Source organism: Colletotrichum tamarilloi (genome assembly GCF_030869305.1).
Source record: "Colletotrichum tamarilloi strain Tom-12 chromosome Unknown Scaffold_14.1, whole genome shotgun sequence".
Taxonomy (NCBI): domain Eukaryota; kingdom Fungi; phylum Ascomycota; class Sordariomycetes; order Glomerellales; family Glomerellaceae; genus Colletotrichum; species Colletotrichum tamarilloi.
The window spans coordinates 626,510-653,061 of NW_026849397.1; the positions used below are offsets into that span (position 1 = coordinate 626,510).

The 26,552-nt window shown below is 51.8% G+C and overlaps 12 protein-coding genes across 12 annotated transcripts; 6 read left to right on the top strand and 6 right to left on the bottom strand.

Moving 5' to 3' along the window:
* Positions 1–690: 690 nt before the first annotated feature.
* CTAM01_05617 (uncharacterized protein) lies at positions 691–1,302 on the bottom strand (the record flags this gene model as incomplete). The annotated part of the gene is made up of 1 exon (XM_060521647.1): positions 691–1,302. One exon carries the CDS (start codon positions 1,300–1,302, stop codon positions 691–693), a length of 612 nt encoding a protein of 203 aa, XP_060383861.1.
* Positions 1,303–2,423: 1,121 nt separating this feature from the next.
* On the top strand, positions 2,424–3,872 carry CTAM01_05618 (uncharacterized protein; the record flags this gene model as incomplete). Its single annotated transcript, XM_060521648.1, has 1 exon — positions 2,424–3,872. One exon carries the CDS (start codon positions 2,424–2,426, stop codon positions 3,870–3,872), a length of 1,449 nt encoding a protein of 482 aa, XP_060383862.1.
* An 849-nt stretch (positions 3,873–4,721) lies between these two features.
* CTAM01_05619 (uncharacterized protein) lies at positions 4,722–6,517 on the bottom strand (the record flags this gene model as incomplete). The annotated part of the gene is made up of 4 exons (XM_060521649.1): positions 4,722–5,560; positions 5,628–5,695; positions 5,773–6,161; positions 6,251–6,517. 4 exons carry the CDS (start codon positions 6,515–6,517, stop codon positions 4,722–4,724), a joined length of 1,563 nt encoding a protein of 520 aa, XP_060383863.1.
* Positions 6,518–7,877: 1,360 nt separating this feature from the next.
* Positions 7,878–8,403, bottom strand: CTAM01_05620 (uncharacterized protein; the record flags this gene model as incomplete). The annotated part of the gene is made up of 2 exons (XM_060521650.1): positions 7,878–8,070; positions 8,282–8,403. 2 exons carry the CDS (start codon positions 8,401–8,403, stop codon positions 7,878–7,880), a joined length of 315 nt encoding a protein of 104 aa, XP_060383864.1.
* Positions 8,404–9,655: 1,252 nt separating this feature from the next.
* CTAM01_05621 (2OG-Fe(II)oxygenase superfamily protein) lies at positions 9,656–9,850 on the top strand (the record flags this gene model as incomplete). The annotated part of the gene is made up of 1 exon (XM_060521651.1): positions 9,656–9,850. The coding sequence occupies one exon, from the start codon at positions 9,656–9,658 to the stop codon at positions 9,848–9,850; it is 195 nt and encodes a 64-aa protein (XP_060383865.1).
* A 1,042-nt stretch (positions 9,851–10,892) lies between these two features.
* On the top strand, positions 10,893–11,332 carry CTAM01_05622 (uncharacterized protein; the record flags this gene model as incomplete). Its single annotated transcript, XM_060521652.1, has 2 exons — positions 10,893–10,983; positions 11,043–11,332. 2 exons carry the CDS (start codon positions 10,893–10,895, stop codon positions 11,330–11,332), a joined length of 381 nt encoding a protein of 126 aa, XP_060383866.1.
* Positions 11,333–12,300: 968 nt separating this feature from the next.
* Positions 12,301–13,389, top strand: CTAM01_05623 (alcohol dehydrogenase GroES-like domain-containing protein; the record flags this gene model as incomplete). Its single annotated transcript, XM_060521653.1, has 1 exon — positions 12,301–13,389. One exon carries the CDS (start codon positions 12,301–12,303, stop codon positions 13,387–13,389), a length of 1,089 nt encoding a protein of 362 aa, XP_060383867.1.
* Positions 13,390–14,011: 622 nt separating this feature from the next.
* Positions 14,012–14,761, bottom strand: CTAM01_05624 (uncharacterized protein; the record flags this gene model as incomplete). The annotated part of the gene is made up of 1 exon (XM_060521654.1): positions 14,012–14,761. The coding sequence occupies one exon, from the start codon at positions 14,759–14,761 to the stop codon at positions 14,012–14,014; it is 750 nt and encodes a 249-aa protein (XP_060383868.1).
* A 725-nt stretch (positions 14,762–15,486) lies between these two features.
* Positions 15,487–17,100, bottom strand: CTAM01_05625 (glycosyl hydrolase family 43; the record flags this gene model as incomplete). The annotated part of the gene is made up of 1 exon (XM_060521655.1): positions 15,487–17,100. The coding sequence occupies one exon, from the start codon at positions 17,098–17,100 to the stop codon at positions 15,487–15,489; it is 1,614 nt and encodes a 537-aa protein (XP_060383869.1).
* A 632-nt stretch (positions 17,101–17,732) lies between these two features.
* Positions 17,733–19,250, bottom strand: CTAM01_05626 (FAD binding domain-containing protein; the record flags this gene model as incomplete). Its single annotated transcript, XM_060521656.1, has 1 exon — positions 17,733–19,250. One exon carries the CDS (start codon positions 19,248–19,250, stop codon positions 17,733–17,735), a length of 1,518 nt encoding a protein of 505 aa, XP_060383870.1.
* A 1,440-nt stretch (positions 19,251–20,690) lies between these two features.
* On the top strand, positions 20,691–22,355 carry CTAM01_05627 (YkgB; the record flags this gene model as incomplete). Its single annotated transcript, XM_060521657.1, has 3 exons — positions 20,691–21,079; positions 21,316–21,790; positions 22,017–22,355. 3 exons carry the CDS (start codon positions 20,691–20,693, stop codon positions 22,353–22,355), a joined length of 1,203 nt encoding a protein of 400 aa, XP_060383871.1.
* A 1,271-nt stretch (positions 22,356–23,626) lies between these two features.
* Positions 23,627–26,254, top strand: CTAM01_05628 (uncharacterized protein; the record flags this gene model as incomplete). Its single annotated transcript, XM_060521658.1, has 1 exon — positions 23,627–26,254. The coding sequence occupies one exon, from the start codon at positions 23,627–23,629 to the stop codon at positions 26,252–26,254; it is 2,628 nt and encodes an 875-aa protein (XP_060383872.1).
* Positions 26,255–26,552: the final 298 nt, after the last annotated feature.

A 26,552-nucleotide genomic window follows, 5' to 3' on the forward strand; every position in this document is an offset into this window, starting at 1 on the left:
GTTGCATCGTAACGGAGTCGAGGAATGGGTGCATCGGGGTTGGTGTCTGGATTGATGACATCCCATCTGTACCATTGTTGATACCTGCCTGTAATAGACTACAACATCTCCTTTGTCATCTTTAGAGATAGAAATGAACAACCACAACAAACTCTGAAGCTTCGCGACTCCTTTTTCCTGAATTCCCTGATTGATCGGTCTGTCAGACTCTCACAGTCTTACCGAACCTTCCCCACCCGCACTGCGAACTGGATCTCATGCTGACAACTCACATGCACGATGCCAGCATGAAGTGTTCTCCCTCTAGTGTCCCTTCTTATACCCAAACCCTCGTGATGATCCTCGTCTGATGCAGTGAGAGAGCCGAGAAAGCGTACCAGCTTCGCCAGCGATGAAGTGAGACTTTGCCTGTTGCCCAGCTCTGTGGTTCTAATTGTGGGTGTTTACGACTGTCGAATCGTAGAAGCACTGCGCAAGGCCTACGCTGATGGCGCCTCATCTGCTTCGGAGTTATGCTGTTCTGCGGAGAGGAGCCATCTACTCTTGTGAAACCGAACCTTATCTGGAGCACTTGAGGGTATATCATCCTCGCGAGATGGTGGTATCTATGAAGTATCCAGATGGATGCGAAGGTCGTTATTCATGCGCTGTGCTGCTGGCTACAGATGACTGCCATTGAGGGTTGTCCCATTATGCCTCATATTGCTCCCAAGGCTTCTTGCTCCGGGCCTCCTGGCTCCTTAGGTATTCTCTCGTCGCCATGAGAGCTTTACCCAGCCGATTCTCACCCCAGTGTTGACGGTGAGACAAGGCATGTTTAGCGGTATATCCAATGCCCCAAACGCGATCCTTTGACGCAGCCTCGCAGAGCAAACGATCGCCTGTGGATAATAGCTTCCGGCACAGGTGCGTATTCTGTCCGAATTTCGCCTTGTTGCCCATCTCAGCAACGGGACTCTTGATCTGATCCCAGCTCTCGTTCGTGAACCCAGTGACGTTTCTGCCCAGTATCTTTTGTTCCTTTGGGTTGCTGGTCGCTAGAATCCCCGTTTGAGTGGAGGCGTCGTGGAATCTTGCGGCTTTGCAGTACATTATGAATTGCTCAGCACAGTTGAAGGTGATACTTCCATCAGGGTCCATGTCGTCTACGGTGTGGCCGATAAGGTCGGAGATGTCTGCCTTGGAGACGGTGAAATCGGCTTTGTACCATTGACAAAACTCCCCCCATTCGGCGTCCGGCATGTAGAAGAACAGGGGATTGTCCAACTTGCTGTTCTCCGAACGATTATTTGTTTTCGGCATGATGAGTTTATGTGCTGTTTGGTTTCTTGTATGTATACGTCGGTGATGTCTCTTTGAATGTTGGCGAATTGCGAGACTGGCGACAAATGAGTTGTTGATAGAGGCAAGGAAAGCGAATATGAAAGTAAGACGGTTTCTCCTCTTCTGTTTGCTACAGAGAAGGGAGAATGCAGCTAATTTATAGCCATGTGTAACAATCAGCTATCCGGGTGACTCAATTCTTGACCATAAGCATCACGTGGTACAGAAATGAGGAAATGGACCTTTGCGTTTTCCAAATGTTTCGGAGATAGATTTGAAGTATACCTTACTAAAACACCTTGTTCGCTGGAGAAGCTACATGTAGGTACCTGATCAAACGCGCGCTCTTTGGCCCCAAATGAGAGGTTTGCGTCAGTTACACTCAGTTGTTTCGAGGCAAAGTAAGTAGGTACTTCGAGATATTTGAGCACGATTGAAGGTAATCAGCGCTGGCCATCTGATACTTCTTTCTACCTTCCGCAAATCGTTTTGGATAAATATGTTTTTAGATCAGGTAGTTTGGCAACGCTACGTTATCTTTCAAGGGGAAGGTCGATAATATTTGTGGTACCTTGTCGCTCTGGCCTCAACATTACCTGCCGGAAATCTCGCATCGAAGCTTTGGCTATGCTACATTGCCAATACAATGGGGATATATGCACAGTGATGAGTTTTTTGGTTATGTTGTCAGTTTATTAGCACCCGGCGGCGCTGTTTGTCTTCAGTGTGATTGTAAAAACACCCTACCGTCTCAAATGTATCTACCTAGGATACCTGAAGACGACAATCTCATTGAAGCTGTCTCTGCATTGTGTAAACCAATGCCCATACGATTACAAACAAGCTACTTTATGTTTGTATCTCGCAGCTCCTTCTTCGCAGCCTTGAAGCTGAACAGAGTGCGAGGTCTACCCACATATATAGGTATTGGTTTACCTCGTACAATACCTACACATGCTACACTCTTCATCACGATCAATCGCTTTCAAACATGTAGGGGATTGAGAAAAGCTGATTCTCTGGTATTGCTGTTCTTTGATTGTAGACTCCAGTGAGAGGTTTCTCTGTTCAACGAGTACTTAGAATCTTGTCACGCTGAAATGAGCGCTTTATCTATCTTGACTCCCTCTGATGCCTCTGATCTCGAGAACAAGGGTCTCCTGGGTCCTCGTACTGGGAGGGGCACTCGGCTGATCCATAACCGGCGTCTCAATGCCCAGGCTGACAATGAATATCAGCACATCTCGCTCGATACACCCCTCACTTCTTTGAATGCCTTTACTGAATTCCCCGAGTTTCTAATCTCGTATGCTACTTTGATCCACGTTGGTTTCACTGATCGGAGAGCCACGAACATCTGGGAGAAGTGGACAAATTGGCCCTCCACAGGTCCCAGCCGTGAGATTGACCCTCCGCGAGGTAATCCTCAGGTGACTTTCTTTGACTTCATCATCGGTCGTTTCTCTGGGTTACCGGACACGTGGACTGACAATGACCCGAACTGGCTCACTCTTTTGAGTGGCTACGGTCTGAATCACGAGACACAGCTCGCGATTATGGATCCGATGTTCAAGTACACTCGCCTCACGATGTCATGCCTCGACTGGGCCAAAGATACAATCAGAATGCGATTTGAAGCTCTCCGCGATATGCAAAGAGCCTCCAGATTGAGAGATTCTGGCTTAATCAACCTGGTCTCTCTCACAGGTCCCGCCAGCTTCGGCATTCAGACTCGCAACGCTCACACCCGCGCTGAGTCTTCTCAGACAGGACAAGGCTCCCTTGGTGGAGGAAGTTCTGCCTCCAGTCGGGGGGGCCGTCTCAATCGATCCTCTTCCAGTGTTCAGAGGGATGGAACCCGCGGTGTAGCAGCTGGAAGCTCCCGGTCCGCGTCTGCCATCGCAGCTCGGAATGCCCCTGGTTTCACGATATTATTCAAGGGAGTTGAACAACACCGAGTTGCCAATCTCTTGAATGTCAATGGCCAGATCGACCGCATCAGCCCTCTCCGAAGCTGGGCGCCGACAGACTTCAGTGGCCATGGCGAGCTCTACTACTTCACGCCCGACTACAAGGTGGCCGAGCGATACGCCGCATTCGCAAAACGGCGTGGCCATAATCTGGCGGTTTGCATTGTCTCCATAGCGATTCCGAATTCCGCCATCGAGCAGATGGATTCTCCAGAGCTTCTACGCACCTTCTGGCCCAGCCCGGAATGGAAGGAGCTCATTTGGACTTGTCGGCGCGGTCAGATCCATCCGAGACATCTCCGCAAGTACAAGCTGGCGACCATTGTAATTGGCACTATATCTTCCCGCCCGAACGCCTTGTATGAAACCATGCAATCCCCCGCGGGGATCACTTCCGACTTCGTTCTCAAGGTCGACGACATGAACCCGAATTCTGCACCTGCGACTCAATTTGTTTTCAGCGCTGAAGAAGGCGAGGAGTTCTTCAGAGAGCATGTGGGACGTAACATTCGCGTTACCCCCTTCACCAGATCCGATCTTGAAGAATGGGTGAATGACTTTCGTCGATCGCTGTCCTAGACACTTGTTTCAGTACTTGCCTTTCTCTGTATGAGACAGTATCAATATTGCTATCGGAAAAGTTGGATACAAGCACTGTGGGTGCGCAGCATGCGTACTCTTTCGAAGCAGTGTGGACCTGAGTGAGTAAGTCGAAGCTCCCACACCTGGTCTGCTGTTTTGAGTACTAGCGTTCTGACCTTCGGAATAAGAGCTTAGGCTAATGGCGGATTTTGGTAGGCATTGCTATCTTGGTTTATGGCTTCGTCTTTTAAGGATGACTGACTGGATCTGGTGGACTGGGAGAATTAGAACAGGATAGACTGGGAGAAGGCGTTCATGATTTACATAAGAAGCAGACCAACTCAATTTACACTCTTTTACAACAGTATGAATCGTAATGTAGCTGATTGTTTGATCTAAGTGTGTTCGGGAGTTGATGACTGCACTGCCCTTGGAACCATAGAGACGACAATGTGCAATTCTTCAAAGCTTTACTGGAATACTTTACGTCTCTTATTGATTTCTTAGTTCATTCCACATATCATCATGCCATTGAGCAGTAGTAAGCTTTGGGCCGATCAAACGGGTATCTTGCTTACGTCAATACTAACGAAAAACTAAGGTAACCTGGAAATTCAGACGTGATGAACTCCTAGAGTGTTGAGTAAAAATGGAGTTTACCTCTAGTACTGTTCATACTCAACTTACTTCCTGGTACTGGTAGACCTCAGCCACACTGCGTATGTTATTTGGACGTGTGATAGCATATGGGCGACCATACACAAGTTTCCAGACAAGGTGTCAATACGAAGATAAGTATGTACTGAAAATTATGTATTCGCTGAACTGAAGTCCGTGCTTCTCTTACTATGATTTTGTCGATAGCCGCTTTTCCGCCGTTGTCGTATGAGTGGGCTCAGCTCCGAACTTGCCCCCATTCATAGAAAGAGGCCTGGCCTGTCGATTCCCCACCCACTCCCACGGTGACCCAGGTGGTGATGAGTGCCGATTATTATACGATCTCCGTGTAAACCCAGCTTCAACGTCATAATCTCTTGAAGTCGGAGACATCCCGTCATGAAGAAGCGGCACCTCTCCGCTTGTCACCCTCCTCATCTCCGCAATCGTCGAAGGCCGCAGCGTCATGCTCTCGTCCCGCGGAATCATCCTCCCCCGCCTCGACGTCGTCCACGTTCTCGCCTCATACGATAGCTGAAACTCCATCGTCTTCATGATCCCCGAGGACGGCGGCTCGGCCGCTGCCCCGTCTGACGATATAGTCGATGTGGTGAGCGTGGGATCAGCAGTAAGACAATCGAAGCCGCCGCCGCTGGCCCCTGACCCGCGCCGTAACGGAAAGGCCCACGACGACCGACTCCTTGGCGGCGGCACCGGCCGCACCTGATTTGCCTGTGGGCCGGAGGAGATCCGGGATTCGTATGAAAAGTCGTCGAACCGCAGACGTAGTACGTCGTTTTTAGATGTGCCCCCGCTTCGGAACTCGTGTTGCCTCCTCTCTGTTCTGTCCGATAGCGCCATTGAGTCGTTTGTGATTGTTGGAAGGTCCCGTGTTCGCCAGATGCCCCTTTCGTATCCCCGCCGTTGCCTTTTCCCGAGAAGGTGTCGAACCAGCGGGGACAGAGCCGGTGCACAGGCTGCAGCTATGCCAATACCGGGCTCGATGTTGCTCCAGATGGCGAGATATGCTGTGTCGCCTTGGAAAAGTAAGTAAATGACTAAGCCTGGCTATAGGGTAGCTTTCTTGAGACATACGCAGAAAGTTTTCCTGGTTGAGCAATGCTGGAACAGCTACTGCGCGCACTATGGTCGCAATGCTCGCTCTAAAGAAGACGGGAGGTGATTGGTGAGTCCAGAAGCTTTTGCGTATGGTGGTACACGAACAGGCAGGGCGACATACATGGATGCGAAGCCTAGCAGGAGAATGACTAGTAGCTTCGTCTTTAGGCGCATCTGCAGGGACCAGACAATCAACAACGGCAGAATGCCAAAGGTCCAGTCCGCGAGACAGTTCAGAATCGCGAGGGTGTATGTGCAGCCAAGCACCACGCTATCTGAGAAGCAGCTGCCTGGTGTCCGAGGGCCCACGTCCCAGAATACGTGAAGCGGTCTGCACTGGAAGATGACAAGGACGAAGTACAGGGACCCGAACACGAATGTCGAACAGAGGAGTATTCGAAGTGTCCAAATGTGTAAAGGTACAATGGCAATGCTGAGCAACAGTAGGCCAACGCAGACTTTCAGGAGCAGAGTAGTTATCAGATAAAGGAGTTCGCCGGCGAAGAAAAGCTGCAGATAGAGTATCAGCTCTCTAGTGCGCATAAAGTGGAAAGACTTCAAGCTTGTTGGTTCACCGTTAAGAAGTCGTCTACACATACCTGAAGAGCTATCCTTCTGTCCTCTGGCGAAAACTCTACAGCATCATGTCCAGACCCATGGAAGACTGCTGCGATATCCGTAAGAAGATACGCGGTGAATGTAATCTGGACCAAGCATATGAGCTTGTCATCGAGAGTGAAGACCCGTGTCAGGAAGAGCCTCGAGTAGATGCGCAGCGGCACTGCAACCCACGTGAGGCAGAGGCAAAAGATGGCGACCGCGATAACGCGACGAGGTCGGTGCGGGTCAATGTCGACGTCTACCATGCCGCGACATGAGGTTGATCGTACCTGATGATTGCCACTGCTGCATCAGGGAAATTGCGGCAGGGGCAAGAAAGGACAATCAGAAGGAAAACAAGGTAAGAAGATCTAGGGAGCCAAACTCGGCCGTATTCGATGGCATGCGATCCGTAGGGACGGCACCCTAATGAAAGAAGGTCGGGTTACGCAAGGATCGGAACCATCCTCTCTCCTGGATGCGGGGATGGGGGGTCCGCTTGAGCTCAAAAGAACGTAGAGACAAAAGTCCAGATAGAAAGAATAGACTTTGAACCGGCACCTGGCTCAAGCTTTTCGATCGGCACCACGCCTAGAGGCCACGGGCCGGGTATTGACGTCGGAAAGTCTGATGGGCGTGGGTACCATCTCGCCTTCTGAAGATCAGTTATCCACATCATGACAAAGGGTGTCCCCAATGAAATCCAAATGGATAGTCTCCATGAAACGTGGGATAAGCTCGCCCAAAGCTTGAGCTAATTACTGACAGCTGGGAAGAAAGAGGAATTGGCGCGTGCTCCTCTAAGCCCAAAATGCAAGGTGGCATTGTGCGAAATGCGACCATTCATCCAAAGTCACTCGCCCTACCCGTTCTAGTCGTCCCTTGTGTGCTCCTCTACCTTGATCCAATAGGCTTCTCACTCGATTGTTTTGGGCTGATGTCGTAAATAGTCTAGGTTTTGTCGAGCCTCTAATGCAATTGCAAACGGATTAGCACGGAGCAAATGCAGAAATTTCAGGTACGCTGCAGCCATGCACGACGATCAGATGGAATGTGGAGGGGTGCCACGGCTCATATCACAAAAAAGACATCATAAATGATATGATTGAAGGGGCGAAGAACTCATGGTTTGAGACATTTACTTGTCAGCTTTCCATCTTGGGACGGTGGCTTGAAGTTTGTAGAGATATTGGGGCTCTAGTCTATTTGAAAAGTCGACGGAACAGGCAATAAATACGAACTTGCACTGGCGTCAGACGATCTGGACCTTTTGCCCCGCGCGCGACTTTTCTCCCCCAGCCTCTGATATCGAGCTTACGTCCAGCTCAGCCACGCCGCGCAGTACTGGCGCGTCTCCAAAGGTGCCAAAATCACCGAGGTCATCCGCTGCCTGTTTCTCAGGAATGGGCACGATACGATGGAATGCGAGATACGTCGAGCCAGATACGAGACATCCCACAAAACAGAACAACTGGTATAGTCTCCCACACCCAACCAAACTTCGCTAGGTGCCTTGGCTCTTTCCGCTAACCCGTAAATGAATATCTAGGCTCCAAGCACCCAAGAAACGGCCGCCCGCAGATTTTAACCTCTGTTCTACCAGTAATCGCTGGCGGATGAGTCACTTTACAGGCCGGTAAGCTCCATGGTCCGCTTGCGGATGAGGAAGTCATCGGCAAACATGATTCCCTTGAGCGGACCGAGGAAGACATTGAAGCTGCCGACCACGGTTAGAAAGTTGCCGGCACTGTTAAGCAGTGACAAGGGCTGCATGACGAAGACGAAGACGACGGTCAGAAATCCCCCGACGGATCGTAAACTATCGCGGTAGCAGCGCGGCTAGATCGATACCCGCGACTCCGCAGTTGAAGGCAACGACCATGCCAAACTACGATAGCATGAAAGCGATCCTGGCGAAAACGGCCTCAGCCCGGTCGCCGAAATTAGCCTCGTTCTTGCGCACAGCATCTAGGAAGGCGTAGGGCTGCTATAGCAGCATCCCTTCGTTGGGGTAGAGCGTTGCCGCGCACGATGTGCAGATAATACCGATACAGGCCACAATGATGGTTCCCAAGGGTTCCATGATCAGCTGAGCGAGGACTTGGTCCCCTGGTTCCCGTGCAAAGCTGGTGTAGTCGGACTGAGACCACATATGCTTAGCGATACCTCCAGTTTAGCCGTAACCACGGCTACGACAGCCCAGCCTAAGTCTCCCCCTTGCGCAGGCTTGATTCCAGAGACCTTGCTCACATCTGCAAGAATGGCGCCTCCACCGCCCGCACGAGCTGTGCCCCAGATCGATAGCATAAAACGGCTGTCACCACCGTGGTCGAGGCGGAGAGTCACGGCTTGCGATGGTTTTCTGTGCTGAACCACACTAATGGCAAACAGAGCAGGAAGTACAGGATGAAGGAGATGAGGTCATAGACTTTCCTCGTCCCGTCCGCAAGCTCAGAATCCAAATTGAGGTGCGATGGCCAGACGCAGGTCAATAGGACCTTCAATCATTAGCTCCCATACCACGTGTTGGTGGCTGTCCATTCAAAAGACTCGGATGGCCTGGTCGCGAGATTAGTCCACACAGCCTCAAATCTTGTTTGCACTGGGAAAGTTAAGGTAAGATTTAAGGTCTAGACTTACCATGGGAAACAGATAACCCCGTACACCCCAATTCTGCTTCATCCAAAGCGGAAACCCGATATGCCACTTTGCGCCAGGGTGGCCTCCAGCTGTGCACACAAACCCAACAAAGGTGTGAGCGACGACGATTGCAATCATCGATTGCTTTAGCCACATCAGCTTACGGATCGTTGCCTCTAGTTCTACGCGGAATGGGCTAAATCGCTTACCCAGACGTTCAGTCCCAAGGAAATCGGGAAGAACCCGTCGTCTACCTAAGCGCCTATATTGAAAGATCCGGGGACCGTCAATAACCCCACAAACTCCCAAGGACTGTAGGCTCGACGGCATGAAGGCAATGGACGGGTATCTTTCTTGACATAGATGTCCAAGTCAGTATCTGTATCTTGATTTAAGGTACTTCTACGCACCGAATTAGACGGCGGCTCCGTGACAAAGAAGACATCATTGTTGCAAACAAGACCTGAAGATGGGGAAAATTCAGGATAGGTCAAGATCTAAATTCTAGAAGATCAGGGCTTTTTCTTCTCTGTTGACCCTTTCTCAGATCTGAGCGAAGCCTTCAACTAGGCCTAAGACACGCAGAAAGACTAGGGAGCAGTTGAAGTCCGTCAGCATCTGCCTGCCGACCTACCTGGTCTCCGGGACAATCTATACGCCTATCACACAAAGCTCTTGAGGCTCTTGCGCCGGATCACTTCGCATTCGCGCTCCACCTGCCTAGAGAATACTTCGATGGGTATGTCAAGCGGCCAGAAGCGAGAATGCGCATTCTCCACTCCCTTGAGCAAAACCACTCGGTAGACGAGCAGAACGATATCAGCACACACACTGACGTTGAATGCCTCACCATTGTGACTCAAGACTCTTCTGACAGTCTCGAAGTACTCAGCAAGTCCGGCCACTGGGTCAAGGCGGACCCCATCCCCGGTGCACTCATTGTCAACATTGCCGACTGATTCATGAGACAGACAAAGGACTTCTTCGTATCAATTATCCACAGAGTCATCAATCAGAGTGGGAGTGGGAGGCATTCTGCTCCGTTGTTTTTTTGGACTTGATAGAGCGAAGGTCTTGGAAACTGTGCCAACATGGGTGAGTGAGAGCAATATCAGGAAATGCCCCGTCATGACTGGAGAGAATATCGTTCCTGGAGCACGAATAGACAGAAAAGTAGCGGGATTTCGACCTCAAACACATCGGATGAGACTCATGTATTGCAAGGACCCGTTTGTGAAAGATCCGTCTCCCTAAGTGTGCTTCGGTAACGTGTGCAGTCTCAGGAAGAAATATTCAAAGGCTCTTTAAACCACGACGGGCAGGTTCAGAAGACGGAATTCCTTGCGGACTAGCTAAACGATCCATAACAGTGTCGATGTAGGATGGCAGCTATTAGTGAACAAGCTGGATTACTGATAATATAAGCCCTTGTTCAAGCATAGTGGGTCACCCACTGCTTCTCTGGGAGTTTACAGTTCGGCGTTAAATCCAGTAAGTATTGCTTAAGCAGCTTGACATTAAATAAGGTTTATTGGTCCTGAATCTGGCGTATAGCCGAAGGAGACGGAGTCATAACTTCCGTCGGGCTGGGACAGCATCAGAATCCTGGGAACGAGACATCAGACGTGACCAGCTTCGACTTGGTAACACACAATCAATTAATCAAATAATAAGCGCAAAAGCCCAGAACGCAAATGATTCTCTTTTTAGATTTGAAGAACTTTTCCAACGACGAAACGATATTTTCAATACTTCAGTGATGTCGTTGTGGTCTGTGTGATCGGAACGAGCGGGCGAGGCTTGCTCTTGCAGCCCACCTCACTTAGTACAAAGCTTAGCACTTCAAAAGGGGGAAAAGCGAATGCGACATTCGACTTTCAACTCCTAGCTGTTTCTTAGAGTTTCCTTCAATTTAATTGAACTTCGAACAGTAATAGTATTCAATGCCGCGATTTCGTGCTGGGTCCGGTATACTTAAGCCCACACCAATCCGGTCTTTCAATGCATGTCAGATGTTATGGTCACATCTCGTTCAAGGCGATTGAAGCAAACATCAAATCAATCGCTCCTCATAACAATCACTACTTCATCAGTTAGTCAAACATTCTCCCAATACTCAAGAACCGGACTTGCATTCCTAACATTCCACAGTGCATCTCAAGACAGCAACCATCTTGTTCGCCCTGTCTAGCACAGTCTTGGCCGAATATATCACCGTCTTCCACGCCAGCTGTTCACCAGCACCACCTGCCGCGTACAATGACAGCCTGCGCAACTGGAGGCAGAGAATCTGTGAGACGGAGTTGAAGGGGAGCTACTACGACGAGGGCGACCAGTGCCAGGTGGTGGATCCCGTTACTGCGGACACCAAGAAGGTCTACCACCCAACCCTTGGCGCAGCAGGTCAGCCCAACATTAAGACGAGATGCACCTGGTCATGATGGGGTATTGAGAAAGGAACGTAGAGCCCTACAACTAGACTCGCAATTAATTGCGCCCTTAGCGTTCTTATCAAAACGTGTATAATATTGAAGAGAACCCGGGTCTGTATCCAGCGCGATCTCGATGGCGGATGCATCTCAGGATCCCGCTCGGCACGGTGGGTCTAGGTGGAGTTGAGCCCACAGATCTAGCTTGCCTCACACCGATGTCACCGAGGGTGTAAAGCTCCGATGCACTCTCACCGGACGAAACTGTTGTGATGATTTCAAGGTTACATCACCGTACTTGAGACAGCGGTAATCGGCCGACGTCGTAACTTGGGTTTGCATATGGCGACGGGACATCGACTTCACACATTTGTGAACTTTTCCAAACTCACCGACATTTACCAGTTTACCACTAGCAACCAATAGACTTGAAGTTCTAACCGATGCTGTAAGTGTGAGAAGATCGAATTCTGGTACTGCATAATGTTCACCATCGTTGACATGTCAGTTACATGGCAGAGAAGTGGCAGACATCGACGATACTACAATTTTTCCGAAAGCTTACATGCTGAATGGGGTCCGATACCGTTCATGTGCTCCCGGACCAGCGTTTCTGAATGGGCCACTTTTATGACACTATGAGGCTGCAAAGTCCGTCAAACTGTTCCACTTGACGTAACTATCATTGGACCCTGTGACGCTGATATTGCATTCCGCATCACATCTGATGAGCGTCTATTATGACGTTTCACAGACAAAATCGGTCACCGGTTGACGGTCTCGCCAGCCTATAAGTATTGAAAGACATCAAAGACAAAGAGGTTCTTGTGAACTCATTTTCTGGTCACCCTATTAAACCCCATTTTTGGTATCTTCCAATTGCATTGAGCCAAACATACCCAATCCTGAGTAACAACAACATTGCGACATCGCTACTGATTGCGACATCGCTACTGATTGCTGTTCAACCTCCTTCCAACATGGCAGACCAGATCCCCCAACAAATGCGCGCCGCGGCAATCAAAGACTTCAACAAAGGCTATGAGGTAAAGGATGTAAACGTCCCGACCGACCTCGGCCCAAACGACGTCCTCGTCAAGATTGCCGCCGCAGGCTACTGCCACACAGATCTCCAGGTCCAGCAGGGTGTCTACGCCTCGGCCGGCGCAAAACCAGGCCTTGTCGGCTCCCACGAACCCGCCGGCACCATCATCAGGCTCGGTTCCGAAGCAGGCAAGCAGGGTCTTCAAGTCGGTGACCGTGTCGGTTCTATCAACACCTATGGCTGCTGCGGCAAGTGCAACTCGTGCAACCAAGGGAGACAGGTATGCGATAACCTCGTCGGCATGCTGGGACTTACCCTGGACGGCGGGTTCGCGCAGTACATGAAAGCCGACGCCCGTGTCGTCGCCAAGATTCCCGAATCCATCCCTTGGGCCGAGGCCGCGCCCTTGTTCTGCGCTGGCGCAACGGTCTACGGCGCGCTGTGTGCCGCGCAGGGGCAGAAGGGCCAGTGGCTTGCTATCGTGGGTATCGGTGGCCTGGGACACCTCGGTGTGCAATACGCCAAGGCGTTGGGATACAAAGTCATCGTCATCGACAACAGACAAGAAGGACTCGACCTAGCCAACGATGTGCCCTCACACCTCAAGCCCGATTGCACGTACCTCATCGACACAGAGGAGTCTCAGAAGAAGGTTGTTGAAGAGCTCCAGACTTCATTCTATGATACCAACCCCGGCGTCGACCGCGTCGTCATCACCACCGAGGCACGGCCGCTTGTGAGGTTCGGACAGCAATTCTTGCGCAAGGGTGGTGTGCTGGTCGATGTCGGTCTTCCCGCCGATGGGCCTTTTGAGGTCGATCCCTTTGCGCTGAATTTCAAGGAGCAGACTATCCGTGGTGCGTTGATATGCACTCCTGAACGGAGCAGGGAGATGGTGGAGTTGCATGCAAAGAATGGTTGCAAAACGCACATTGAGAAGACGTACGATGTTGAACAGGCTAACGAGATGGCGGAGCACTATTTATCTAATCAGCTCAAGGGCCGCTTGTGCATGGTTTTCTAGGGGGCTAAGAGGACGAGCAGAGGTTCGGTATAATTATAGCAGCTTGCTTGAATATCAGATGAATGAGGTGATGATACAAAAAGCCTTCACATGGGCCTGCTGATGCACCGGATGTGCGAAGGCCCTTGCCAATAGTTCAGAGATTCCATCTAGGGAGGACGCAAGTGAATGCTCGTAATTATTGCATTTGGCTGAGTCCTCTCGTCGGTGGCCAGATCAAAGCCGTTCAGGTCGTCCCAGAATGCACGCAGTTCTTTTGACAAGACAGTGCTGGTGGATCGAGACATGGCGTTCCAGGTGTCAGTCTGCCACATGTAGACATTGTCAATAGGTATACGACGCAGGGAAGAAGCTCACAGAGGCCAACTGCTGTTAGGGTCAAAAGGATGAATTACTGAAATCTGCCCCTCCCTCGAAGTATACTCTCTGCGCTCTATATATGCTCGAGCTGCTCCTTTGTTGCTCAGACCTCCCTCGTCGGTCCTATGCTAGCCCCTATCCGGGCAGAGCCTGACAGACATTGAGTATATTCTGAGCTGCGTGATGTAACATGCGACGTGAAGTGTTGTATGACCTCTAGATACCATGTGTAGGTAGTTTTACTGTTGAGGCCGAACATTTATCAAGACATTGTCTCTTTTCCCGTGGGTCCTATCGCCGGCGGACGCGTGTAAGAAGACCAGTCAACAAGCCCAGGCCCGTGGAGGGTCTCGTACAACGCAGTGGCGTAACATGCCAGGTAATATTCGAAGCCGACGTATCTCTTCGAACTGCCATCAATCTCAGGGTACCCGTCTTCATTCTGTGGCTCATAACTCTGCACGGTGTCTGGAGTCCAAGAACCATCTACGACTGCGATAACCATTGGAGGAAGTAACAATCGGAACATTGGATGGCCAGTGTATGCGTTGTCTGCATTCTGGAATTGAACAACGGTGGCGAGAATTTGCTTGTCGACGTATAGAAAGAAGCGGAAACGAGGTAGTTCTGCCCCTGTTTTGCTCCAGAAGAAGCCGTCCCCGGCGGGAATGTTCTGAGTCGAAGTCCATTGATTGAAGTGTCGCCTAAGGTCCTGTCTCGAGGCATTCTCAAGGGTGGCACGATCCTCACTAACATGAAAATCGAGATACTGTTCTAACAGCTCAGCTCGGCGAGTCTTGACGAGCCATTCATGGGCAAAGTCCTTGAGCTGCGACAGGTAGCGGACCCAGAGATCTTCATCATCGTAGGTACAACGATAAATGACGAAGCCCCAGGTGGGATAATTGAGGTCTCTCATGTCTTCGCAAGTCCTCCTGAACGCGTCAAGTTTCCAGTCAGAGCGATGCCTAGGTAGCTCTTCGATTTTGCGCGTGGCGAAATATTCTTCCATGCCGTGAGACGTGGCTGGCGACTCTTAGGGTTGTGCGATAGTTTCCGGTAAAGGCTAGGCGAAACTGTGCCGCAGGATGGATGCTGTTGGAAGTTGTTGTCAACCAGAAAAGAGGGCGCTACCTGTTTTTAAAGCGGTTGGTGATAAAGATGGGGCTTAACATCCTAAGCAAGCAATACACCGCGCACCATCCCTGTCCACGTAGGCGTTCTTGGCAGCATACGCAGTGTTGGTTTTCCCCTGCTCGCAATAAGCTCTTACGGCATGGTCAACCGACTGCTCCCTTTGGTGTAAGATTTGCTTTGACTTGCGTCCCAGAAGGAAGCCTGACTACTTTGAAATAGGGCTAGGGGGAAGTTCTAGGCCAAGTCCGATATTCAGGTGCAGCCCGAAGAATGACAGAACATCAATGCCTCCGCTACTCGTCGACCAGCTTGTCTTGGCGATGAATCTTTTTCGTCTGAGGCATGTCGTGAACAGCATCATTTGTGTGTCTGCTTTACTCGACACGATCGAATTTCAGCCATAGGAGCTCATTGATTCGAAGACTTGGAACGCCTATTACATGAGACTGCATCGTTCTACCAAAACCGAATGTTTCGAGATATTCATTTCAAGTAGGCATTTCAGTCCAGAACCGTTTGATTCTGCCATGCCTTGCCAAAATTTGACGTACAATATAAGGCCAGCGCCCTCGTACAGACGGAGACGATAGGGAATCTTTATTAAATATCATAACGGTCGGTCTCATCATGAACAGGACGGTACGTAAAATAATCAAAAGCCGCACGTCTAGCAGTCCCATTCAAATCAGACGCAGCAACACCAACAAAAGCACCCGTAAAGCTTCCATGCGCCTGGTGCCCACCACATTCATCCGAAATGATGGAAGCATCGTACACCGGACCAATAGCCTTGAGTTCCTCGCCCTCGAGAGCATAGTAGAACTGAAGCTTCGGCCCGCGAATCGTCAGCGCGAGTTTCACCTTGCCCGTATCAGGCAGCGCAACCGCCTCGGGAAACGGCATCGTGAGGTCGCTATCGGGCCACGAAGCCTCAGAGCTCTGAATCAACAGCTCGCGCTTCCCGTCCTCGTGCGCGGTGACGGTCAGGTAGAAGAAGTTGTAGCGGCAGTAGTACGCTGTCAACCCCGCGAACTCGCGCTCATCGGTGGGCGCAAAGTCGACGGTGGTCTCAGCGTCGTAGGAGAAGTGTGTCTGCCTGCGGGCGACGAGCGCCTGCTCGAACCAAGATCCGATCGACTCCCTCCCAATGAGCGTGAGCTTCCCGTCCTCGGTTGAGAAGATGCGCTCGGGTTCCGGCGTCCGCAGCCACTGGAAGTCTTTGGGCAGGCCGTTCTCAAAGGTGTATTTCTTCTCCGCCCAGTACGAAGTATCATCTCTGGTACCAGGTACCTCGACGTACAGAGATGGTACGGGGCCGTTCTTGACGTAGAGCCAGTCATCGTCACCCCAGTACGCCTCCTGGATCGCGGTTTCGCGTCCAAGAACGCACCGCCTCTTCTCCGTCGTGGGACGACCCGTCAGGTGAACCATGTAGGTCTTTCCGTCGGGCGTGTCTACAATATCACCGTGGCCAGCGCGCTGGAGCGCCGCGTCGGGCGCATCTTTGGACGTTATGACGTACTTTTGCGGGTGTAGCTCGTACGGACCCCAGAGATCGCGGGAACGAGCGAGGGTGCAGGCGTGCTCGTACGCCGTGCCACCCTCGGCGGTTAGGAGGTAATACCATCCGTTGCGTTTATATAGATGCGGGCCCTCTACGAGAGCCAGCTCGGTGCCGCGGAAAATGTTCTTCTTTGGGCCGACGAGCTTTCCGGCTTTCGGGTCGAACTCCTGGAGAACGATGCCCGTGAAGGCGTGGAAGCGGCGGCGATGGTCCCACATCATATTGACGAACCACTTGCGGCCGTCGTCATCGTGGAAGAGCGATGGGTCGAAGCCCGACGAGTTGATGTAGAACGGGTCGGACCAAGGCCCTTCAATGGCTGGCGCGCTGACAATGTAGTTGTGGGTGTCCTTGAAGGATCCGTCTTTACGCTTGACATCGGTGAAGACGAGCCAGAACTTTTCGCCGTCGTGGGAGAGGCAGGGGGCCCAGACACCACAGCTATCTGGGTCACCGCGCATGTCAAGCTGACTCTTGCGACTCAATGGTCTTGTGACGAGCTCCCAGTTTGCCAGGTCTTTGGAGTGATGAATTTGGACGCCGGGAAACCATTCAAAGGTTGATGTCGCGATGTAGTAATCATCTCCGACTCTCAATATCGAAGGATCCGGGTTGAACCCGGGAAGAATTGGATTCCTAACTTGAGGCATTGTGAACTCGGAGTTTGAAGGACAACTGGTGTTGGTGATCAATACAAGAAACCGGGCACAAACCAACAGTCAACTTTGAGAAACAAAGACTGAGATTAATATTTATCAAAGATGGCTCTCCAAAGCCAACTTAGCCAGAGTGAGTTGAGCCTTTGAGATGATTTGACCCCACGCCTCCACAAGTTGCATTTAGCCGGAACTGAGTGATTCGTGAGAATGCCGACCGAAGGAACTCCACTTGTGTGTTTTTGTGGACTGTGGATTTTACCCCGCGGGAATTGAGGGGAGAACTTGGAGAAGCATCATGCTCTTCTCCGCACACAGCAAGCTACGCGTGAACGCGACTCATGGACACCTTGGACGGAGAGTTTTTGAAACCTCATCGCTAACAAGTATGCGAATAATAGAAACGAAGGTAGAGACTTCGAACGAAGTTTCAGTCGAGACGTGGGAATCGCAAGCTAACAATTGAAAACACATCACTGGAAGCGATTGTCGGCGCTGGTTCTAGAAGAAGATGGAGAAGTGAAATCAAAGCTTGGGTGATTTGTTCGAAATGATTGGTATTCTGTCACTTTTTCCCCTGCTTCCCAAAGTATATCCAAGAATCATGAAAAGTCCACTACCACCGCTCAAGGAAGGGGGATAGCCTGCTTGTGGTTGACAAAGACACCCTCAGGGTCGTAGACAGTCTTGAGCTGCTTGAGACGGTCAAAGTTGGAGCCGTAGAGACGGGAGCTCCACTCGGCCTCGGAGAGCTCGGTATCGGCATAGTTGACGAAGCCACGGAGGGGAGCGCCGCCGGCAACGAGAGCATCCTCGAAGGGCTTGATGAGTCCCTTCATGTAGGTGGTGCCGTCAGCAGGGTAGGAGGTAGCATCAACGGAGTTGGCCTCCCAGCGGATGAGCCAAAGATTCTTGCCGTGGGCGTAGGCGGTGTCGGCATCGGCGATGTCGCGAGAGACGCCGCCCCAGAGGTCGAGGAAGCCGGACTTGCGGAGATCGGTGCGGTTGAAGGCAATGGTGGTGCTCTCGTATAGGGTCTTGGCCTGGGCCTCGGTCAAGGGGTGGTCGGTGGTGATGGTCAAGGCCTGGGTGTAGAAGGAACGGCCACCGAGGGTACCTCCGTTGGGCTGGTTCATGCCGGCGCCGGCGACGGCGACCTCCATGTCCCAGAAGGGGAGCTCGGTCTTCGCGACGGTGGCGTTGCTGCCGATGGCCTTAAGAGCGGTGACAAGAGGCGCGATGACGGTGTCAAAGTCGGCAGGGTTGCCGTAGAAGTAGCCGGTGCCGGTGTAAGGGGGGCCGCTCAGGGACCAGCGGAGAGCGAGCTCATCAGGGCAGTCCTTGGAGAGGGAGAAGTCCTGGATGGCGATGACGGCCTTGGCAGCGGCCGTAGAGTCGAGTTGGCCGCCGTTAATGGTGAAGTTGACGGCGGTCTCAAAAAGGGGCTTGTGGGTGTTGGTGGTCACAGAGAGAAGGACACCGTAGGAGGCACCGGCACCCTGAGCAGCCCAGAAGAGGTCAGAGCCCTTAGCGGCGTTGACGATGGTGCCGTTGTACAGCATGTACTCGACAGACTCGAGGTTGTCCATGGGAGTACCAAGGTGGCGGGAAGAAGAACCGTATCCGCCACCGATGCTGGAGCCAGCGAGACCGACGTGAGCACCTCGGACGTGGGGGAAGTGACGGCCGTGGTTGTCCCAGAGGTACTTGAGGACGGGGCCAACGTGGGTACCACCGCCGTAGGTGAGACGGTTGGTGGCAGCGTCAAAAGAGACGGAGTTGAAAGCAGCCATGCTAATCACCAGACTGCCCGGGTTTCCGAAGCCGTAGGCCTGGAAGGAGTGGGCGGCGCCGAGGGGAGACGCCGAAGTGGAAGCATTCCGGGCGCAGTCAAGAGACAGGGCGACTTGGTCCTTGTTCTCGGGGAAGGAGATGGCGGCCGGGTCGACCTTGATACGCTTCTGGAAGCCGGTGGTCTCATCGGCCCAGGTGGCATCGGTGCTGATGACGTTGCGGACACCGGCGGTCGTCAAGCAAGACTGAAGAGCGGCGGCCTTGTTCTCGGCCTGCGCGCTGACGAGAGCGGGAGAAGCACAAAGGAGTGTAGCGACGGCTAAGCGTCTAAGAGAGAATGTGGAATCCATAGCTGTAGTATGTACAGGTCTATACAGCCTGGTAATAAAGAAACGAATGTAAGGATCAAAAGATGAAGATCTGGAAGACTTGAGCTGTGAGGCTTAGAGACGGGAGTCTGTAGTCAGTATCCGAGCCTGTACACGGGTTCGTCTTATACTTAGCTTGAGATATATGGGACCATCCCATTGAGGGTCTCCTTTAAAGACTCGTACGGATATTCTCGTAGAGACGTCTTGGTAAATGGCAATCGGTCTCGGATCCTCGGCCGTCGCCTTACACTCGATATCCGTCTCAAAGTCAAATATCTCTCTAAGCCAGGGCCACGGTGCTACCCGATCTTGGCGTCTGTCCCCTCTCTGACTTAGCGTTGTTCCACTGTCAACGACTCCACGACCCATTCATTGAGACTCCAGAGCCAGGGAGAAGTATCAATCACGCCTTGTTTAATCATATCAATCAATCTGGTTCTGTATTAGGTCTTGGCGCTGACCGCTCAGCCTCTTGACCTACTCAAAGCAGAGAACCTTGTCCGGGTGATTCACCCCATGAAGCAGGCCAAACCTAGCTCCCAAGCGTCTTCTCTATGTCGCCGTCATTCTGGAACCGGAGCCCGTCCCCCTTTTCGGCACTACCGACCACCCCGGCGCCCGTTTTTTAAGGTTTTGTCATTGGGGCGCAAAAAGGCGCCAGATATTCTTCAGACCAGGCACAGCAGGCGTAGCGTGTAGCAGCGGCAATAGTCGACACCGAGGGGAATGGTTAACGCCAACTGTTGGCCCCCACACACTCGCGGAGTTTTGACCCTTACCACCTTGGGGAGTACACGCGGAGTTTAGCTCTTGACCGTTATAGCATTCACCACACTGCTTGGTCTTGGCGATGAGGCGTCTTGTTAAACAACCTTCGAAAAGCGAGTCAGAAGAACTGAGGAACGACAGGCAAAAACTGGAGGGCCCCTGAAATCTCCGTGAATACCGGCACCTTGGGCAGAAGAGTCTTGGCAGGTTCAGTTGGGAAGTCGGGCTTTGCAATTGCGACTCTGAAGCTCGGGGCCATCCGATTGCACTCGTTACCTTTTTGGTTTGTATATTAACAGGTTTCGAATCCCCTCAGGTTCACGATCCTAGATGAGGGAGAACTATTGCGAAGACTTGGCAGACTAGGAAGCAGAAATTCTAATCGCTCTTTTCAGCAAAAGACTTGGACTAAAAGAGTCCGAATCCACTCATTCTCATCCTTCACATCGCCAACCTCGTTTGCAGTTAAATCGCCGTTTACCCACCCCTCGGTTGCGATTGACCTGCCTGTTTTCTACCTCACCACATTCGCTCATTACACCACAATCCACTCATTTTGCTTATCCTTTCCCATTCACTCACTTGAGCACATTCTTTTCTCTCATATCGACCCTTTTTCCGCTTACACGATCGGCTTCTAATCCATCCGCCATGCGCACCTCACCCATGAAGAGCCTCTTGGCAGGTTCCGCCTTTCTAGCGGCCTCCTGCAACGCCGTCACCCTCTACGCGGCTGACTCGGGCGGAAATGTCACAACCCTTTCCCTCACCACCGGCGCCAACGCGAGCTTATCCGTCGCCTCCAAGTCGGCAGACTGCGAGGTGAACCCAGCCTGGCTCACCCTGGACTCGGCCAACCGTATCCTCTACTGCCTCGACCGGGGCTCCAACTCGGTTCCCAACGGCTCACTAAACTCCTTCTCTATCGGGGATGGAGGCGCCCTGACCCGCATCGCTCGCATCCCGGCGCCCGCCAGCGGTGTCGCTGGTGAGATTGTCACCACCGAGTCTGGTGCTCGCGGTTATGTTACTGCTTCATAGTAAGTCCCAAATTGCCAACGTCGAAATAAGCACTGCTGTTGTGTCCGTGTGTCGTTTGTTTTGGCGCTTCCGGTGGGATAGTTAAGCGTCGCTGGGAAAACTTCCGCAAGGCCTCCCACCGGCTATTCGGACTTTGACTCCCACCGGTTCTTCGGACTATGACCTGCAACTCAATCTGTACCTTAAAGACTTTAAACAAAAGTCATGTTTCAAGCTAACACGATGTCTCAACTAGCAACAAGAGCGCAGTTTCCGTCATCGCCCTGGGCGATAAGGGAGCTCTCCCCGGCACCGCGCCGCTCCAGGAGTTCTACCCAACCCTCGAGAAGCCCGGCCCGGTGACCGCCCGTCAGGATCTCAGCTACCTTCATCACGTTATTATCGACCCCAAGAACCAGTACGTTCTCCTCGCCGACCTCGGCGGTGACCGGGTCCGCGTCTACACCAAGGACCCGAACAGCGTCGCCCCGATCAAGGAAGTCGACGGCCTTGTCACCGGCCCCGGCGTCGGGCCCCGCCACGGTGTCTTCAAGACCATGGCCAACGGCGACGTCGTCTTCTTCTTCAACGGCGAGCTCGACCAAAACATTTACTCCTACAAGGTCGAGTACAAGGAGACCGGCCTCGCCTTCACCAAGATCTCGTCCATCCCCTCCGTCAACGCCGACTACCCTGCCACCAAGGCCCCGACAAGCGAGATTGCCATCACTGTGAGTTTGAGTTCTTTTCATCTGTTCTGGGTCTCCATTTCCTATTTTGTTTTTTGTGAAAAACCCACCCCCTGCACTGTCGCAGATCTTTTTCTAGGCTTTATTTCAATCCTGGGTCGGCCCCCACGGCTTCATGCATCTCCCAAATTAGGGCCAGCGGGCGCATTCTACATCCGGATTGGTAATTATCGTGTTTGCGGAGCTCTTTGACTGACGATTCACCCAGCCCGACCAAAAGTTCATCATCGTCTCCAACCGCGATGTCTCGTTCCGCGACTCCCCCGTCCTCGGCTCCGGCCCCTCGGACACAATGTCCACCTTCGCCATCAAGGACGACGGCTCCCTCGAGTTGGTGCAGCTCGCCCCCTCCGGCGGCTGGTCTCCCCGCCAATTCTCCATCAACAAGGCCGGCGACCTCATCGCCGTCGGTCACCAGAACAACCGCACCGTTGTCATCTGGAAGCGCGACCTCGTCTCGGGTAAGATCATCACCGAGGCTGAGGGTGGCAAGGTTGGACAGGTCACTCTCACTGGTGCTGTTGTTGCCACCATCTTTGATGAGTAGTGGATGTGCAATAGCAAAGCTCAGAAATCTAGGCCTCAACTAGAAAAATAAATAAAAACACAAAAATGTCAACCAGGCTCCATTGTTTCCAAAATTGAGATATCCGAAAATTAGTGATGTTTTCGGCGATTCATGTATCCGTCAGTAATACTACCAGCACAATGACGGGAAAACGTTCGCTAGATTGGGAAATGTTGCGGCGATAGCTGCAGCCCAGGTCAAATTAGTTATCGAGCCTCGAACCTTACTAGAATGTCTATTATCTGGGGCTTGAAGCGCATCTCACAAAACTTGGGGCCGGGGCCCGGGAGTACCTTACGACGTAAAAATGCCGACAAAAGCTAGGATTCTCATATTCATAATTAACGTAAACGCCCTTACGCTTGGAGAAATTGACTGGGGAAATTGACTGACCATTTGATATTGAAGCGATAAGATTGAGTAAGTTCAAGCAAACTACAACTCTAGTGCTTTCAGATGAACCACCGATTACCTTAGTAATTACATGACTTATACATACATCCAGGATTCAAGGCACACTCGGAGTTTCCATAGACTTCAGGAACTCAACTCTTGCTTGGCGCAATCTCTGCAGAGTGATATGTGTGGTCCTGCTGCCCAACAATTTGACCCTTCATTTCGGAAGCCCGAACCTCAACCCAGTTTGTAGATTCGACTTCTCGATGCTAACATAGCTGATTTCCTCGCACTTTCTAGAAGCTCACAAACCATGCCAGTCACTATTCAACAGCTCTAATGTCATGGTGCTCCATTCTGGATCCGAACTAAGTGTGCGGTGTTAATAAGCAAGAAGTGTCATCACACAGTCTTGTTACTCTGAGTGCCAGACTTCGAATTTCCGAAGCATGCGGCAATCTGTATAATTGCGCACCGTGTACTGGGATAAACTGTTCCAGTTTAGGCTACTGTTTGAATGTAGATTTTATGTTTCGTGCCGAATGCTTTCAATTGGCAATGCGTACTATATTCTGCATGACGGCTCATTGGATGGATTCGAAATGTTATGCAGTAATAGCGCTTATGCATAGCCATTTGATTTCTACGAATAGAAGTTGCCACTTCCTTCAGTTATGGAACTAAATCAGGCGAATGCTGATGCCTAAAAGATGAAATGCCAGGTCTTAACTGAAACCCACCGCGACACTCTCAATGTTTGACATACGTGGGCTAGGAATCGCGTCCAGTCTCGGTGCATAGGGCATGGTATTACGGAGTATTTGACATTTTATTGATCGACCGTCCAAGTTGCCATGACATACCCTGGGAACTCATTGCGCAGGGAGCTGGAAAATCGCTGGGAACTAGACATACCGGAATACGAATACTCGCCCATCGACCGAGATGCACAAGAGCAGCGCTTTCTCATCCTCCATCCGTGTCCCGGCGACAAGAGCGATCCACAGAACCACGTAAGATGCAGCATAGAAGTACGACCGCTCGCCAAAGCCGGGTCGTTCATCGCTATCAGAGACAGTAGAGGCTATCGGCTGCTGAGGGATGTCATCGAGATCGATGGCAAGGGACTCGTCGTCCCAGTCGCGTTGGAGGTCTTTCTCAGATACTTTCGCGGTCACCGCCTGCCCGTGACATTATGGATTCGGCACATCTGCCTCGAAGAATTCTCCTCGGCAGAAGATCAGAAGGAGTACTGGACCCGTGACTTCCTCGACTCAATGTACGCAAGGGCAACTCAGGTCGTGAGCATGACCGAGGTCGTCACCGAGCTGCTGGAGAGGGGCATAGTGGAAAAGAGGATCCAATCAAAGTATCGAAAATGGGACAAGACCTGGCACTACATTCAAGACAAATCGGAGCCACCGTTCCGGTTCACCTTGCCCAAAATCTATCCAATCAAGCTAGGGAAAAGCCCATCCAACGATGCGACCGTTACGAACCTCGACTACGTGCCGCTCGATATGCTCGTCGGCGAGATCCGTATTCTCGTCGTGGCACCTTCAGAGGACCGCGAGGCACCAGTCATCACCCATCTGGCCCATTGCCCGATGGTGTGCGAAGTGTCCTACCACGCCTTGTCGTATACCTGGGGCAACGCCGGGGATACCGTCGATATCGTTGTCAACGGCCATAGGATGCAGGTCCGGCGGAACCTAGAGCAGGCTTTGCGTACCATACGGAGCAAGGAAGTGTCAAGGCCCATCTGGATCGATGCTTTGTGCATCGACCAACTAAACGTTGCCGAGCGCACTAGACAGGTTGCACGCATGTTTGACATCTACGACCGCGCATCCCAAGTCATCTGCTACGTCGGCGAGCACAGCGACGAGACTGATATGGCGCTGGACTTTGTTAAGCCGATGGACCAGCTCAAGATTGAGATGAATAAGGAGGGTGAGTACGACATCGGGAAAGAGGGGGAAAAGATTGGTCCGGATCTCTATCCTGCGCGTTGTGCGGCTTTATACAAGTTCATGTGCCGTCCGTACTTCAGACGAGTCTGGGTCGTCCAAGAAGTCGCCATCTCGTCAGATCCCGCAGTGATAGTCAACAACCGCAAAGCCGTCGCATTCGGTTCCCTCGACGCCGCCGCGTACAACTTGCAGGCCATGATAGCCTTCAACCCCGTTCTCAGAACGCAGATGATAATAGCAGACCCGCAGCTACATCAATTTGGTCTATCGTACGACGAGCTCATATTCATTCGCAAACTCTTCTACTTTAGGCACCTGATGGCCGGAGGAGAGCTGTACTCCCCGTTTTTCTCACCCACCGTCAGGAAGGACAGCCCTGGCTTTCTCGAGGCCGCCATTCTCACACGAGACTTCCAGGCAACTGACGGCAGAGACAAGATCTTCGCTCTGTGGAATTTGGCGCAGGATAAGGAGGGGCTCGACTTCAAGCTGGATTATAACAAAAGCCGCCAACAAGTCTTTGTTGACTTCGCAACAGCTTGGTCAAGACAGCACGGAAGTCTCGATATCATCGCCGCCTCTGAGCCATGGCACAACGTCGATGACTTCTACAGTCTCGTGCCGTCTTGGTGTCCCGATTGGACCGTCCCAGCAGCCACAAGCTGCCTCGTCCGCCGAGAGAGGATCCCCATGAGGTCCATGAGGCTGATGGACGACTTGGACGGCGAGCTTTACTCTGCTGATGGAGGAATTGGACAGCTTCGCGACTTTGAAGAACTCTTCAGCTTCAACAAGGGAAATCTCAACTGTCGCGGCATTGTCATAGACGAGATTGATGAAATCATCGAAGACCCAGGGAGGATGCCCTCAGGACACGTATTCCATCCACCCGATCCAGACGCCTTCTACAAGTTCCAAGAGTGGACAGCAGCCATACCAAAGATCTATAAAGACCGCAAAGCCAACCCGTACGATGATCCTCTACAATCAGCCATCGCCATGTTCCACGGCGACGTGACCTCGGCCTGGAATCGCCGCGGACAGGACCCGGAAAAGCTGGAGGCCTTGAGTGCTCGCCTCAATAAGACCAAGGAGCAGAGCGCGTGGCTTCACTACGACTGTATTACTGCAGAGTCGCGCCATATCCCGACGCACGAGTGGCCTTTCAGCTATGAAGGGCGGTGGTGGTTTGATATCGTACAGTCTGTGCTTCGAGGAAGGACGCTCTGTATCACGAAAAAGGGGTACATGGCCCTCCTACCTTCTTACATCTCGGAAAAGACTTTCGACAAGCCGTGGCTTTTGGCTGTGATAGCGACGTGTTCTGTGCCAGTATTGCTGCAAGAGGTTGACAGTGTAGATGGGAAGACTGTGTACAGGTTTAGTGGCACCTGCTTCGTCCAGGGATGGATGGAAGGGGAAATGCTGACGAGACCCGAAGACTCGGCATCGCCGGCTGGGTTCTGGTTCACGGACGAGGGAAGAAGGAGTACGTTACATATTCGTTGAGGTCTTGTCGTATATTGAATTGGCCTCTAAAGTACTACAATGAGAAGTGCGTAGCTACTCAGAACCCCTTTTCCCCTGCCGTGCTACATCGTGAACGCCAGGTACATGGCGTCTCTGTTTGATATTTTCAATATGCACATCCGCCAGAGAACGGGTTTTCGATCGTTTGTAGTAGTGATGTCAGGGGAAACACATCTTTTCAGCACATTATATCAACTACTAAACTTCCCATCCGGGGGATAGTAGTCTGGTAACAGTTATACTGAGCCAGAGACTATACGTGATGAATGCATTCTTG